Source organism: Petromyzon marinus, chromosome 3 (assembly GCF_048934315.1).
Source record: "Petromyzon marinus isolate PM22_M1 ecotype Great Lakes invasive population chromosome 3, UKy_Petmar_22M1.pri1.0, whole genome shotgun sequence".
Lineage (NCBI taxonomy): Eukaryota > Metazoa > Chordata > Hyperoartia > Petromyzontiformes > Petromyzontidae > Petromyzon > Petromyzon marinus.
The window spans coordinates 23,035,765-23,050,609 of NC_133669.1; the positions used below are offsets into that span (position 1 = coordinate 23,035,765).

The following is a 14,845-nucleotide window of genomic DNA, read 5'->3' on the forward strand; positions in this document are numbered from 1 at the left end:
GTATCCAGACCTTAATCCCATAGAAAATCTGTGGAGGGAGCTGAAGGTTCGAGTTGCCAAACGTCAGCCTTGAAACCTTAATGACTTGGAGAAGATCTGCAAAGAGGAGTGGGACAAAATCCCTCCTGAGATGTGTGCAAACCTGGTGGCCAACTACAAGAAACGTCTGACCTCTGTGATTGCCAATAAGGGTTTTGCCACCAAGTACTAAGTCATGTTTTGCAGAGGGGTCAAATACTAATTTACCTCATTAAAATGCAAATAAATTTATAACATTTTTGGCATGAGTTTGTCTGGATATTTTGTTGTTATTCTGTCTCTCACTGTTCAAATAAACCTACAATTAAAATTATAGACTGATCATTTCTTTGTCAGTGGGCAAACGTACACAAACAGCAGGGGATCAAATATTTTTTTCCCTCACTGTATATACTTCTTCCGTGAATAACTGGACATTCCAATACAAAACCACAACCAATGATGCACCGGATTGCATTTAACATAACATTGTATACGCAGTGTTGTTTTCTACATCAAAACCTAGGCGAGAATATTGAAAAAATCAGTACAAAAATGTTAATGTACCTATTGGAATTTAATACAAAATGTTAATGTTTCAGATACATTTAACAATGGATTTTTTCTTCTAAATCATAACAATGTTTTACACACTCTTTGGAATTATCATACATAACTGCACTACTGTTAGTGTTGCTGCTGAATATGGAAGTTACATTCGACATTTTCGGGTTGCCATTTGGAACATTTTTTTATTTTTTCGACAACTCGTTAATAATTTTTCCCATCCTAAGCAGTAACAAAATATCTGAATTCATTAAAATGTGTTGCGATTCACTGTTTTGAAAATTATAACTATCCGCACTTACATAACTGCCAGGATATTCATGCCTAGTTGGTAAATACTGTCAGGATTTAAATACCGGGATGACAATGTTTTAACTGCACGTTAACCCCCGACATTTATGCGTGGACTAACCATTACTCTTTGGATCATTAAGGAAGCAGTTTTTTACGAACCACAAGAAATAAAAAAAACAAAAAGTACTTGTGTTGCTTCCGAAACGTCGTGATTTGATTAACTTTATTTTTTTTACCTACGTGACTTTACCGAAATAACCAAAGAGTACTTAAGATATGTTCAACATTCAAGGCATGTGTAAAAGTCCTTTGTCCAGAGGCTTGGCAGAGGGTACAGTATATGTAAACACTGTAGTAACAGTCTTGCAGGAGTCTGGTGAATGAACGTGGCCCACAGACGACGGGCTACCTCTGTAGTCTTATTCAAACGACGGCGACATATTTACCGTAAACAGATGGTAATTCTGTACCTTCGAAAACAAATAAGAAAATTACACTTCAGTAGATCGAGCAGGTTTCCTGAGATATGGCTTTAGATAGAATCCAAATGTGGTTGTTTTTGCTCACAACTGTGGTGTGCAAATGTTATTGGATATTCATAGTCTGATCAATCTAGAGGGGAAAAAAGTATTTGATCCCCTGCTGATTTTGTACGTTTGCCCACTGACAAAGAAATGACCAGTCTATAATTTTAATGGTAGGTTTATTTAAACAGTGAGAGACAGAATAACAAAAAAATCCAGAAAAATGCATGTAAAAATGTTATAAATTGATTTGCATATTAATGAGGGAAATAAGTATTTGACCCCTCTGCAAAACATGACTTAGTACTTGGTGGCAAAAACCCTTGTTGGCAATCAGAGGTCAGACGTTTCTTGTAGTTGGCCACCAGGTTTGCACACATCTCAGGAGGGATTTTGTCCAACTCCTCTTTGCAGATATTCTCCAAGTCATTAAGGTTTCAAGGCTGACGTTTGGCAACTCGAACCTTCAGCTCCCTCCACAGATATTCTATGGGATTAAGGTCTGGAGACTGGCTAGGCCACTCCAGGACCTTAATGTGCTTCTTCTTGAGCCACTCCTTTGTTGCATTGGCCATGTGTTTTGGGTCATTGTCATGCTGGAATACCCATTCACGACCCATGTTCAATGCCCTGGCTGAGGGAAGGAGGTTCTCACCCAAGATTTGACGGTACATGGCCCCGTCCATCGTCCCTTTGATGCGGTGAAGTTGTCCTGTCCCCTTAGCAGAAAAACATCCCCAAAGCATAATGTAAAGCATAATGTTTCCACCTCCATGTTTGACGGTGGGGATGGTGTTCTTGGGGTCATAGGCAGCATTCCTCCTCCATTCCTCCTCCTCACGGCGAGTTGAGTTGATGCCAAAGAGCTCCATTTTGATCTCATCTGACCACAACACTTTCACCCAGTTGTCCTCCGAATCATTCAGATGTTCATTGGCAAACTTCAGACGGGCATGTATATGTGCTTTCTTGAGCAGGGGGACCTTGCGGGCGCTGTAGGATTTCAGTCCTTCACGGTGTAGTGTTACCAATTGTTTTCTTGGTGACTATAATCCCAGCTGCCTTGAGATCATTAACAAGATCCTCCCGTGTAGTTCTGGGCTGATTCCTCACCGTTCTCATGATCATTGCAACTCCACGAGGTGAGTTCTTGCATGGAGCCTCAGGCCGAGGAAGATTGACAGTTCTTTTGTGTTTCTTCCATTTGCAAATAATCGCACCAACTGTTGTCACCTTCTCACCAAGCTGCTTGGCAATGGTTTTGTAGCCCATTCCAGCCTTGTGTAGGTCTACAATCTTGTCCCTGACATGCTTGGAGAGCTCTTTGGTCTTGGCCATGGTGGAGCGTTTGGAATCTGATTGATTGCTTCTGTGGACAGGTGCCTTTTATACAGGTAACAAGCTGAGATTAGGAGAACTCCCTTTAAGAGTGTGCTTCTAATCTCAGCTCGTTACCTGTATAAAAGACACCTGGGAGCCAGAAATCTTTCTGATTGAGAGGGGGTCAAATACTTATTTCCCTCATTAAAATGCAAATTAACTCATTTTTGACATGCGTTCTTCTGGATTTTGTTGTTGTTTCTGTCTCTCACTGTTCAAATAAACCTACCATTAAATTTATAGACTGATCATTTCTTTGTCAGTGGGCAAACATACAAAATCAGCAGGGGATCAAATACTTTTTTCCCTCACTGTACATAGCCAGTAAGTTTCCTTGGTCTAGTCCATATTTGGTAATGCCATACTGTGTATTGAGCATAGTAACTAGTCAATTTAGTCAACATCAGGATCCATAACTTTAGTCAGTCCAATTTAGCATTAGAGTTAATCCGAAATGCTTAGTTTGCACACATTTCACAACACAAAATTTAATCGAAAGCACTATATACAAAACACAATCCTGAATATTTTTACATTAGCAACATATTACTGTTGTCTCAAGTGAAAAGGTGGCATGTAAACAGTAATATATGTGGAAGAAAACCAAGACGACTGCCAATTTTGGTTTACACTCAAATTAACCATCTGCAGCATTCCCAAAAAATATATTCTGAAAATCAATATATTTAAGTCATGTATTGTTTGCATTAATCAATTTCCATGCATACCACCAATAGATAATATACACTGCAGAAAAAGCAGCACGTGTAATACATCTTCTTTCAAATACCAAATGAGATTCTAGGGAATAAATATAAAAAACCCATCTAAATGTTCCTATTGATAATCACTGTTGTCACCACAACATGCTTAGGACTATACCAATGTAATTTTACTTTCCTGTTAATCTATCATGCAAGAGTATATAATATTAAATTAACTTTGCTGTTGTAGAAACTGCAAATAATGGCAACTGCTTGTCCAATAAACATGAAAATAAAACCATTTGTTTCAACCCCGGCCATTAATCAATAACCGGGAACATTGCAAAACTATTAACCATATTAAAAAGTTATCTTATATATATATAAAAAAAATACGAACATAGTGGGACAGTGGAGAGGCAGAGGCCCTGCAGCTGTCAGAGTGGAGAAGTCATGCATGTGTGTGTGTGCCCATTATCAGTGTTCTTTCCACTTTCAAGACTTTCAATTTTAAAACTTGAATTTGGAGCTTTCGTGACTGCAGGAATTATTCTGTTTTTTTCGGTAAAGTCACGTAGAAATAATAAAACAACATAGTGTACGACGTTTCGATTGCAACACAAGCAAACATCATCAGGTACAGAAGAGCTAAATTTACGAGAGAGAGGAGACACATAACCGCAGATATATATACAGACACAGATACAACAGGGGATACAGAGAGAGAGACACGTGGGAGCACACTAAATCAAACAGGTTTTAGCAAGATTTGGAAACCATATAACGCAACACAGACATGTTCGGTCAAAACACAATTAACGCAAGGTCAGGTTGATTACGTTATTTCAAAGATTGCTAAATTGTAAGTTAAGTGTGAAATTTAAAATCTAAAAAATATATAGACCGCACACACACATATAGACATCCAAGCAGAACGAGTTAGCACAGAGACACATGGAGAGAGACAGGCACACAGTGAAGCATCATCTCTGTGTCAAGGTTTTAAATAGACAGAGAGTGCGGGGCTGAGATGTAATGGGGCAACAACGCGCTCGAATTTGTTGCCCCATTACATCTCAGCCCCGCCCTCTCTATTTAAAACCGTGACACAGTGATGATGCTTCACTGTGTGCCTGTCTCTCTCCATGTGTCTCTGTGCTAACTCGTTCTGCTTGGATGTCTATATATGTGTATGCGGTCTGTTTATTTTTTTAGATTTAAAATTTCACACTTAACTTACAATTTAGCAATCTTTGAAATAACGTAATCAACCTGACCATGCGTTGTGTTTTGACCGACCGTTTGTGTTGCGTTATATGGATTCCAAATCTTGCTAAAACCTGTTTGATTTAGTGTGCTCCCCCGTCTCTCTCTCTCTCTGTATCCCGTTGTATCTGTGTCTGTATATATATCTGCGGTTATGTGCCTCCTCTCTCTCGTAAATTTAGCTCTTCTGTACCTGATGATGATTGCTTGTGTTGCAATCGAAAGGTCGTACACTATTGTTATTTTATTATTTCTACGTGACTTTACCGAAAAAAAACAAAGAATAACTTTCAATTTTACCAGGTTTGTCTACAGGTCCAATTCCTCTCCTCCGGCCGCTCTCAATGACATGCTAATTTATCTGCCCCCCCCCCCACTCTCAAAATAATGCCTCGACAAAAGTTGTTTCTCGGTCTCTGTGTGTCTCTCTGTCTGTATTCGTCTCTCTCTCAAATTTAGCAATGTTTGGAAGAACGTAATCAACCAGGTAATGTGTTAACTGTTGTGTTAGCCGACTCTCTGTTGCATTGCATTACATTTCTAAGTTTACTCGGTTTGTTTTCTCATTCATTCATAGCTGATGACGGTTGCCCGTGTTGCAATCGAAACGTCGTATTCTAGTATTAATTTTATTTCCACGTGACTTTACCGAAAGAACCAAAGAGTAATTCCTGCAATCACGAAAGCTTCTAATCAAGTTTCAATATGATGTGAGAATCAACAATAAGGAGAAATGCAACAGCAACAAAAACTGTGCACAGATGCATAGACTTTATTTGTTCTTCATCAGATTTATTTAAAAAGAGAACTTTGTTATCTGCCGTATAAAGGTCTTAAACCACCATCCTCTGATCAGCTGCGGGTGCATGAACTTTACAGTACTCACAAACACGACTCCAATTTCTCCCCAATAAAAAACCCCCCTCTCATCTCTGAAAGGACAAAAAAAGACAAATTGAAAACTTAACAAAAAAAACTTAAGTGCATTGTATAACTAGGTAAAATAAACATGGATTTACAAGTATAAAACCTTATGCATATATATATTTTGTACATGGGGAAAACTATATTTAACATTATCTGGCAATAATAATCCTCAAAATAACGTGTCACACATGTCGTTTCTCGTAAGCAAACGTAAGGTGCACCAAGGCCAGCTCAATACTGAAAATAAAATACTAGTTCGTAAACACTTTGACCAAGTGCTCTTGGCTCCGCATGTGCAAGTCTCATTTGAGTGAATTACATGGGGAGAGGGGAAACTTCTGAGCAGCAGTGTTTCTCCTTGGTTGAAAAGGTTTCTTGCTTTTCCCAGTGGGGGAGCTCAGGTTCCATGGCCTGATCGATGGTGCTCTGCGGGGTTTATCAATGAAGACCAGTTAGACGTACAGTTTCCTTAACAACATTCGGCCGAGCAAAATAAACCGCGCTTCACTCCAACCGTGACACCGTCAATAATGTGCGGGGAAATAACCTTAACGATGGCGTCCACGACAATGAAGCTTGCACAGCGGACATAAACAACAGTGGAGTAAAACCCCTCTCCATAGGACTAAAAATAATTAACCAATGCTATATTATGGAAGTTTATTTACACGTAATTACGTCGAGCAAATTAAATAGCATTTAATAAATATTAACTCTACGTAGGGCAGTCCACTAACTGCAGTGAACTCAGATCTATCGTCAAAACTGCATAATTGATATTATAATTTGCTGCACATTTGAAGATGCAATACACCATCATTTTGTTTAGACATTAACTAAAAATCACGGCTTTTATTTTCCATGTTAATTCATAATATGGACACTGTAATAAAGACCATTTTATAATGTAACTTTTGAATATGACCGTGTGAAGAATAACTCACGGCTTGTCTGGAGACAAGAGACAAAGAACATCTTTCCGAGGACACGAGGTTGCCTCTTGACTTCCACTCGCTGCAAATAAATTGAACAAAAACTGCAGTATATGTTTTGATACAACGTAATAAGGTTAAATACACCAAGCAATAGCACAGAACTTACCATTGGGCACAGCAGATGTGATGACGCTCAGATCAACATCCGCATCGGTAAATGTCATGTCATCCATTGTGTCTGCAAAACAATGGGCATTATATACTTAAGTCTGCACGTGTTAGATTTTCCTCGCAGTTGAAGGCGAGGTGTAAAGAACAAGTCCATACTGACAAATCACATGTAAGGAAGATAAGAACAAACAGATAACGTGCTTACGATCTGGGGTACTGAAGGCTCTCCAGCTAGATCCTTGGGTCACTCGAGGCTCGCAAGCTTTCTGCTGTGTATTGCGGATTAGCTCCGACCCTGAAAAATATACATACAAGCTTAGAATCCCTAAGAGGTTTTTTCTGGGTTAGATCGCTTAAATATAAATGTGTCGTTAAATCCGCCACCACCTGACACAGCCAATTAGTAAGGTTTGTCACGTAAACAAAACGTGTCAATTCGTTACTAGTTCAGCACACCGGTGTGTTGGAGAGTAAACCCACAACATTTATAATTCAAGTACGACGTTTCGCCAGTCATTACAACCAGTCTCATCATTTGACAGCAATGCTTAGAAGTTTTAGATCAATGCAAAGATTTAACAACAAAAACAGAGCCCGAGGCATTTAATGCAAATTTCAGGTGAAGGGGACATGGGTGGTGCGACTCGTGACAGCGTTTCCCACATGCGTTGAATGTCACGTGAAGTCCTTGCCAGGTTTGGAGTTCGACGGGGGCGTAGTCACGCTAATGCTCTGGTTGTGGATTTTCCTTTGCGCCGCCACCAGTTTCCTGGCCGAGTTCACGATGGCGACGGTGCTCAACGACTGATGCCTGCTGGACGAATCACAAGGGGTGGAGGGGGGGCTGAATAACCCATCGCTCACAAACAGCACAAATAATTTATAGTCAACCCAGCAGCAATTAATACATCTCCTTTAGCCCCAACTCATTTGTTACAAGGCAAACGCAAGGCACGATAGTAAATCATGTGGGGGAAAGCGGTGCATTGGATTTAGCCAGGGCGTGAGCATGAGTGCCCTATGCAGTGGGGGGGGGGGGTTCAAATCCCAGACCAGATCACGTTGTATTTGTTTTTCCTTATCTTACATCTGAAATGATCGAGTTGGTTGGATAAAGGTACTCTTCATGTTTTCGTAATACTGGAAACTATAGAGGAATAAATGTTGGTGAAAAGTACCCAAAGGTTCCTTTGGTCTTTTTCCACACGGGTTAGGTGTGACTGAGCTGGGGTTCAGTGGGAACCAGGGTTGTGAAACTTGTTGTGATAGTTTTTGTGTAAGGAGAATGATCACAGGGGGAATTAAATCAATCAAGGGGAAAAAGAGACTCGCAGAGCACACGGCCTGCATGGAGATCAGTGGACCTCACAGCGATCAGCATCATCTAGGAGGGGGGGTGGCACAGGTGACGCATGTGCAAGGGCCAGACACCCAAGGTGCTGTGGCAATTGCCTGGGGAGGCTATAGGGGTGCTGTGTGGACAACCCCAAAGAGTTCAAAACCCCAAAGAGTTCAAAACCCCAAAGAGTTCAAAACCCCAAAGTGTTCAAAACCCCAAAGAGTTCAAAACCCCAAAGAGTTCAAAACCCCAAAGAGTTCAAAACCCCAAAGAGTTCAAAACCCCAAAGAGTTCAAAACCCCAAAGAGTTCAAAACCCCAAAGAGTTCAAAACCCCAAAGAGTTCAAAACCCCAAAGAGTTCAAAACCCCAAAGGGTTCAAAACCCCAAAGAGTACAACCCTAAAGAGTTCAACCCCAAAGAGTACAACCCTAAAGAGTTCAACCCCAAAGAGTACAACCCTAAAGAGTTCAACCCCAAAGAGTTCAACCCCAAAGAGTACAACCCTAAAGAGTTCAAAACCCCAAAGAGTACAACCCAAAAGAGTACAACCCAAAAGAGTACAACCCTAAAGAGTTCAAAACCCCAAAGAGTTCAAAACCCCAAAGAGTTCAACCCAAAAGAGTACAACCCCAAAGAGTACAACCCCAAAGAGTACAACCCTAAAGAGTACAACCCAAAAGAGTACAACCCTAAAGAGTACAACCCCAAAGAGTACAACCCTAAAGAGTACAACCCTAAAGAATACAACCCCATAAAGTACAACCCAAAAGAGTACAACCCAAAAGAGTACAACCGAGTGCTGTGAGGGCACTTGCAAAGGACAACACCCAAAGCCCATCAAGTTAATGCCTAAAACTGGTTGGGACTTGTGGGTAAAAAACACACGTACGCAACAGCCTGCAATTTAAAACACGCAACATCTGGGGGCTTCCGCGCTCAGCACAACACAGCTCCCGACAGCTTCAAGCGTCGGAAAATGAGGTCTGGACTTGGTCTAAGCGAAGGACTGCCATCTCACGTAGACGGGAAGAGGTGGAGCAGGGCTGGGTGTGAGGGCATGTGTGTCGACCAGTGACACCTGGATCTGCCCCGTGACCTCCTGCCGGCGGGTATTCGACACTTCACGTGACCTCAACGTACAAGACGTCACCGTCACTTAGTGCTGAATGGCGGTTGATGTATGTACGTATGGGCAGTGGTAGTGTAGTGCTAGCGCACTGCGCTATGAACCCGGTGTCCCGAGTTAGATTCCTGCTCATTACCAACAACAGTGACAAATATCTGAACCGGTCCTGGTGCTGGTGGCCACCCACACCTCGTGTGCCGTGCCGGCCTTCATAGGTGCTCGCGAACAGCATTTGCTCCAACAGTCTGTTACAGTCTATACGGGGGATCTTTGTCTTTTGTGAAATTGGTGGTGGGTTTTCCCATTGGTGTAAGGAAGCCATTGGTTCAACATTAAAACGCTTTACACCCCTGTCGTGCGGTTATGCCTGTGGTCTATCGCACGGCACCACCGATAAACCTTCAATACAAAGCAGATGCCGTTACATCATAACACTCATTTCTTGTACACACTTTACATTTTTCACAAGAGTAGTCGCATCGGTACAGACCTGGTTTTGTTGGCAAGAGGTGTGTAGTTGATACCGTTGGGCTCAAGCGGCTTGCTTGATTCACCTCCTAACGAGCTTGTATTTGACGTATTGGCAGCACCATCTTTGCATACGTGCAGTGAATGACAGTCCTACAACAACAGGTTTGATTGATCACCCATTAAAGATGGCAGTTGTTGCAATATCTAAGGGAGTTATTTTGTTAATGCCGACGATTACCTCTCATGAACAATAGGCAACCGGAAAACAAATTTGGTATTATTTCACATTGTACTAAGCAAAATATATTACTTTTGTACAACGGCCTGCATTCAACAAAGCGCAACTTTCATGTGCAGACTATGATATTAAGGTGCTGTGCTTGAAGGAGGACACATACTGGTGGAGCAGGTGCAGCAGTGGGAGAGTGGACCCTGGGGCTGGAAGGGCTGGAGGGGCCAGCAGGGCCATTGGGAGGCAACGGAACATCCCCACTCAGTCTTGCCCTTTCCCTCTCCTCTTCCTCCTCATACTTTTTGAGATCGTACTCGACTTCAGCCGCCAGCCGTTTGTCAGCTGCCAGGACATCCTTCACCTCATCACGGTAATCCTTCATCACCTCCTAAAAGAACAACATGTTATACTTCATACGCGGACACGCAGGCAGGCTATACATAAAAAAGTATCTTCTTGAAAATCAATTCAAATCTGTAAATGTAATTCTAATGTTTAGTCATATGCATGCATGACAATTAAACGGTTAAAAGATGACAAAATAGGGGTATAACAATGAATTGATATTGATTAAGCACACGATACATGCATAAAATCACAAGTGCAAAATTAAATATTTTTAAATGTGCATGTTTAAATGTAACGTTCTGTCACCCCTACAGCCACCATTCAGTGGAGGAGTAAAAAAAAAACCAGATTCTCAAAACTATTTGTGACCCAGATTTGCAGCGATTTATCAAGTGTACACCAAACACCTCACTACTGGGACACAATTCCATGACAATGAGAAGTACATTTACAACACTGAGATTCAGGTGACTGTGTGGGAAACTGACCCGGAGATACTGCATGAGGTCCTTGAGCACTGGCAATCTCTTTGTCTCCATCTGCTTCTTCAGCATGATCACGATGGGAATTATGTTCTCGACAAAGTTTTTCTTTTGCACCTTGGGAATACACACACAGATGCAACTTTTAAATAAAGGCATCAAGGCACCTTCCATAACACTCCCAATCACTTTAAAACTCAGTGTTTTTGTTAAAAGTGGAGTGGAGCGGTAGTGCAGTCGTTCGGCCCACTGCTATCAACCCAGCGGCCTGAGTTCTATTACTAGCCCTGACTAACAGCAATATCGGAACCATACTAAAAACCATCGTTTTTGGTACAACATACAACAATCTAGCACTTGCTCACATTGCAGCACGCAAAACTGTACAACATATTTTGGTTCTAACGGAAGGTTCACGTCTTTTTATTTTCATTATGCCACAGCAGATGATCCATTAAAAAGTTACACGACGTGACCACATGTTCCGCTCGACTGAAAATGTACCATCAAGCAGCGGGTTCTACCTGCGAGATGAGCTTCTTCTGGGCAACCTGCATGACGGCATTGGCCATGGCCATCTCTCCGTCTTCGGGCAGCTCTTCGTCTGCTGGCCGTGCGCGAGACACCACCAGTTTAATCTCCTTGCAGCAGAGCACGGAAAAAATGTCCGATAGGAGGTCGGCTGCCTCCATATCCAGCGCCAGCATCCCATCCACAAAGCTTCCTGAAAGGGCAGGGATGAAGGCAAACGCGTACACACATTATTGCCCTCATCAACCAACACAGCTTCAGTGTACATAAGATGCCTCTGGTCACTCGGCCCAGTGACATAAAGCGGAGTAGAATATGATACTCAGTGTCTACGAAGATAAATAACACAACTCTGCTCATGTCAGACGTGCATTTGTGAACTCTTAAAACTTACTAGTTTCCTCAGGGCCCAAAGAGTACAGGGCAATTTTCAACAATAGCGTAAATACCCATCCATTTTCTCGCTGCTCTCAAGTACCAGTGCCAAGATGTCAGTCGACTACATCTTTTTTTTGTTATAAGGCAGGGTCAATCACAAACCTAGTGTGTTTGGTTTATTCTTGTTTTGTGTACCACTATAAATGCAAGTCCATCAATATTCTGTTTATAAGTAAATGGGCAATATGTTCCAGGCAATTTCCAATTAAAACGATAGACTTTGTACAAACATTATCTCCAAATTAACAATGCCACAATGCACGTGATTTACTCGGACATCAAACGCAGTGCAATCCATACAATGTGCATTCAAGAATGTTTAGCTTTGGCAATGTAGAATTTGTTACAGACTACCGCCCCCCCCACCCCCCGTTTGAGAAATGAGCATGTTACACATGTTAGTGTTGCTTCACTGGTACTTGTGAGCCTGACAACTGCAAGTGCCCAAACATACATGAGCACAACACACTTGCATGAATGGCTACAGGTGTACTACTTTCATGTGGCAACACAATACAGTTCACCACTTAATGTTGCCCATCCATATAAATATTAAATTGCACAATACAATATCCAAACCATCAGCCTAAAAAATTTAGACAACAATAACAATGCAGCCAGAATTAACATTATCACTTTGTATGCCTCATTGCCCAAAGCAGGGATATTCATCCATAATACAGGTTTTTTGGGTTAGATCGCACAAATATGTGTCATTAAACTCACCACCACCATCCAACAACCAATTAATTAGGTTTCTCGTTAAACCCACCACCACCACCCAACAGCCAATTAGTAAGGTTTGTCACGTAAACAGAACATGCTAATTTGTTACTGGTACAGCACACCGGTGTGTTGGAGAGCAAAGCCACTGCACGGGTTTAACGACACATTTATATATTTAAGTGATCTAACCCAAAAAAGCTGTATTATGGATATTGGTCGCTAAACCCTACGTGTTAAACAGGGATATTCATGACAACACTGCTTAAAAATAACTTTCTTCAATGCCTAGATATGCCTGCTGTGTGACCATATGCAATATAGAATCAGTCCACCATAGCACATTTACAAAAACCCCATTGCTAAAACAAATATAAATACAAAATTACCGTGCCACATACACCAAATCTACTTAAGCTGACAAGGGTGTAATGAATTGATAATTTATGCAATTTCCTTCATTGTGAAAGAAAAAAACACGCTAAATTGAGTACATTTACCCTATACAAATGTTACTTTAAACAGTGTGATTGTAGCTAGTCAGAAAGATGGGCTCAAGATCATAAAAATGCACATGGTAAAAAAACGTGACTTTCTTGAAGTAATGAGGATGCCACTCACGACCCCACACACACACACACCGAGAATGTTCTGAGCGAGCTTGGTACTCAGATTGAAGCGCTGCTCGTCCGTCAAGTGCTCCAGCAATAGGCGATAGATGGTCATCCTCTTGCTCTTGTTGTGCGAGCCTTTCAGTGAGAACAGGTGCTTCTCCCTGTTACGAAAAAAAACACATGTGCGTATGCTTTCACGGCAAATTACCAGAAGTTTATACAAGCTCCACAGAGTAAATGAGCATCTTAATCTCTGTTGAAAATACGTTAGATTAAACCACCGTATAAAATTCACAATTGTGATTATTCATAACACCGTATTGACGTGAAATTATTTTAACTTTTTTCTTCTTTTGGTTCTTTCGGTAAAGTCACGTAGAATGAGAATAAAATAATAAAATAAAACAATGAAATTCTCACGACGTTTCGGCCACAACACAAGTAGCCGTCCTCAGGTGAAGACACAGGACTGTCCAGAAGACAGCGCTGTCTCATTCTACGTGACTTTACCGAAAAAACCAAAAGAAGATGAATCCTTGCAGTCACGAAAGCTTTAAATCGATATTTTAACTTTATTCCACCTCAATGAAATAAGCGTTTTAGCTCTGCAATTAATATTTAGAATTTTCTAGCCACGTTAGCATCAAAATACAACAACTTTAACTTGATTTGACCATAGCTGATAAATCGTTATACATCACAAGCACACAACGGTGTCACATTTGACATTTTGAGAAAAACGAATACGATGTGACTCGTGATAACTGAGAAAGTGGACCTAAAACAAAAGTGGACCTAAAACAAAAGTGGACTTAAAACAACACAAGAAGATGGTTGTCAAACAGTACAATCGAGTTAAAACATGGCAATATATTGCCACGTGTACATTACAGCATCACAATAAAATTAAGAGTTAAAAAGTACCATTACCTTGAAAATCAGTGGCAGCTTCCCACTCAACCTTAACATTAATTTCCCTTTAACACCATCTCAATTTTTAAAATTTCACAACGTCTCAAGGCCAATTGAAAGAATGGGGTAAATCACTTTTTTTTACAATATTATCTCAAATTATATATCTATTTTTAAATGTATATAATAGTGCATAAAGCAGTGATTACACAATTAAGGCAAGCCACGGAGGATTATAAATTACATTAGGCATGTTTATCTTCATCTATAAAAATGAACTAATGTGCATTGCACAGATTAAGGGTGTTACCGTTCTGTCTGGTTGAATTGGTATTTCTCATGCTTCTCATAGGAGTTGAAGTGGAAGATGCACTCGATAAAATGCTGGAAAATTATTCCAGTATGTTTCTTCAGCAGCAAATGGATCAGACAAAACTCTGCAAAGCTAAACAAAAGAGAGTTGCGTGTGAAGTGAATTTAAAAACACCTTGCAACAACAAAAGTCCATCGGGCATCTTTCCGCTGCCAGACATTCCATTTCACAAATGGCGAATCAGGTCAACCAAAATGCTGGCCTTGTTTATCAACAGTACCACTGCATTTTACTCTCTTAGCTATAACAAAACACTTTATTTTTTAATCGAACCACACTGTGCAAAGCATCAACAATTCAACATTAAATACGTGTATTTAAATTTTGATTTAAAGCTTTCGTGACTGCAGTAATTCATATTCTTAGCTCTTTCGGTAAAGTCACGTTGAAGGGAAACAATAAAATATATTACTTTACCGAAAGAGCTAAGAATAAGTGTATTTAAATCAAGAAAGAAGTGTATGAGCC

The 14,845-nt window shown here is 40.7% G+C and overlaps 1 protein-coding gene across 3 annotated transcripts in view; it reads right to left on the minus strand.

Annotated features, from left to right (window-relative positions):
- Positions 1 to 5,502: 5,502 nt before the first annotated feature.
- The window catches only part of NCAPD3 (non-SMC condensin II complex subunit D3), a 28,727-nt gene continuing 19,384 nt past the window's right edge, over positions 5,503 to 14,845 (minus strand). The window contains exons 25-36 of one of the 3 annotated variants that reach the window (XM_032979610.2): positions 14,315 to 14,449; positions 13,120 to 13,253; positions 11,311 to 11,510; positions 10,793 to 10,903; positions 10,123 to 10,344; positions 9,744 to 9,874; positions 7,479 to 7,600; positions 6,992 to 7,081; positions 6,782 to 6,853; positions 6,625 to 6,694; positions 6,000 to 6,106; positions 5,503 to 5,685 (exon numbers count right to left, since the gene is read on the minus strand). In XM_032979610.2, coding sequence (XP_032835501.1) covers positions 5,684 to 5,685; positions 6,000 to 6,106; positions 6,625 to 6,694; positions 6,782 to 6,853; positions 6,992 to 7,081; positions 7,479 to 7,600; positions 9,744 to 9,874; positions 10,123 to 10,344; positions 10,793 to 10,903; positions 11,311 to 11,510; positions 13,120 to 13,253; positions 14,315 to 14,449 — 1,396 coding nt within the window. In that variant the 3' untranslated portion in view covers positions 5,503 to 5,683. Of the gene's footprint in view, positions 6,107 to 6,624; positions 6,695 to 6,781; positions 6,854 to 6,991; positions 7,082 to 7,478; positions 7,601 to 9,743; positions 9,875 to 10,122; positions 10,345 to 10,792; positions 10,904 to 11,310; positions 11,511 to 13,119; positions 13,254 to 14,314; positions 14,450 to 14,845 lie in introns of all 3 variants that reach the window. The other 2 variants (XM_032979599.2, XM_032979592.2) reach the window with 2 other exon arrangements.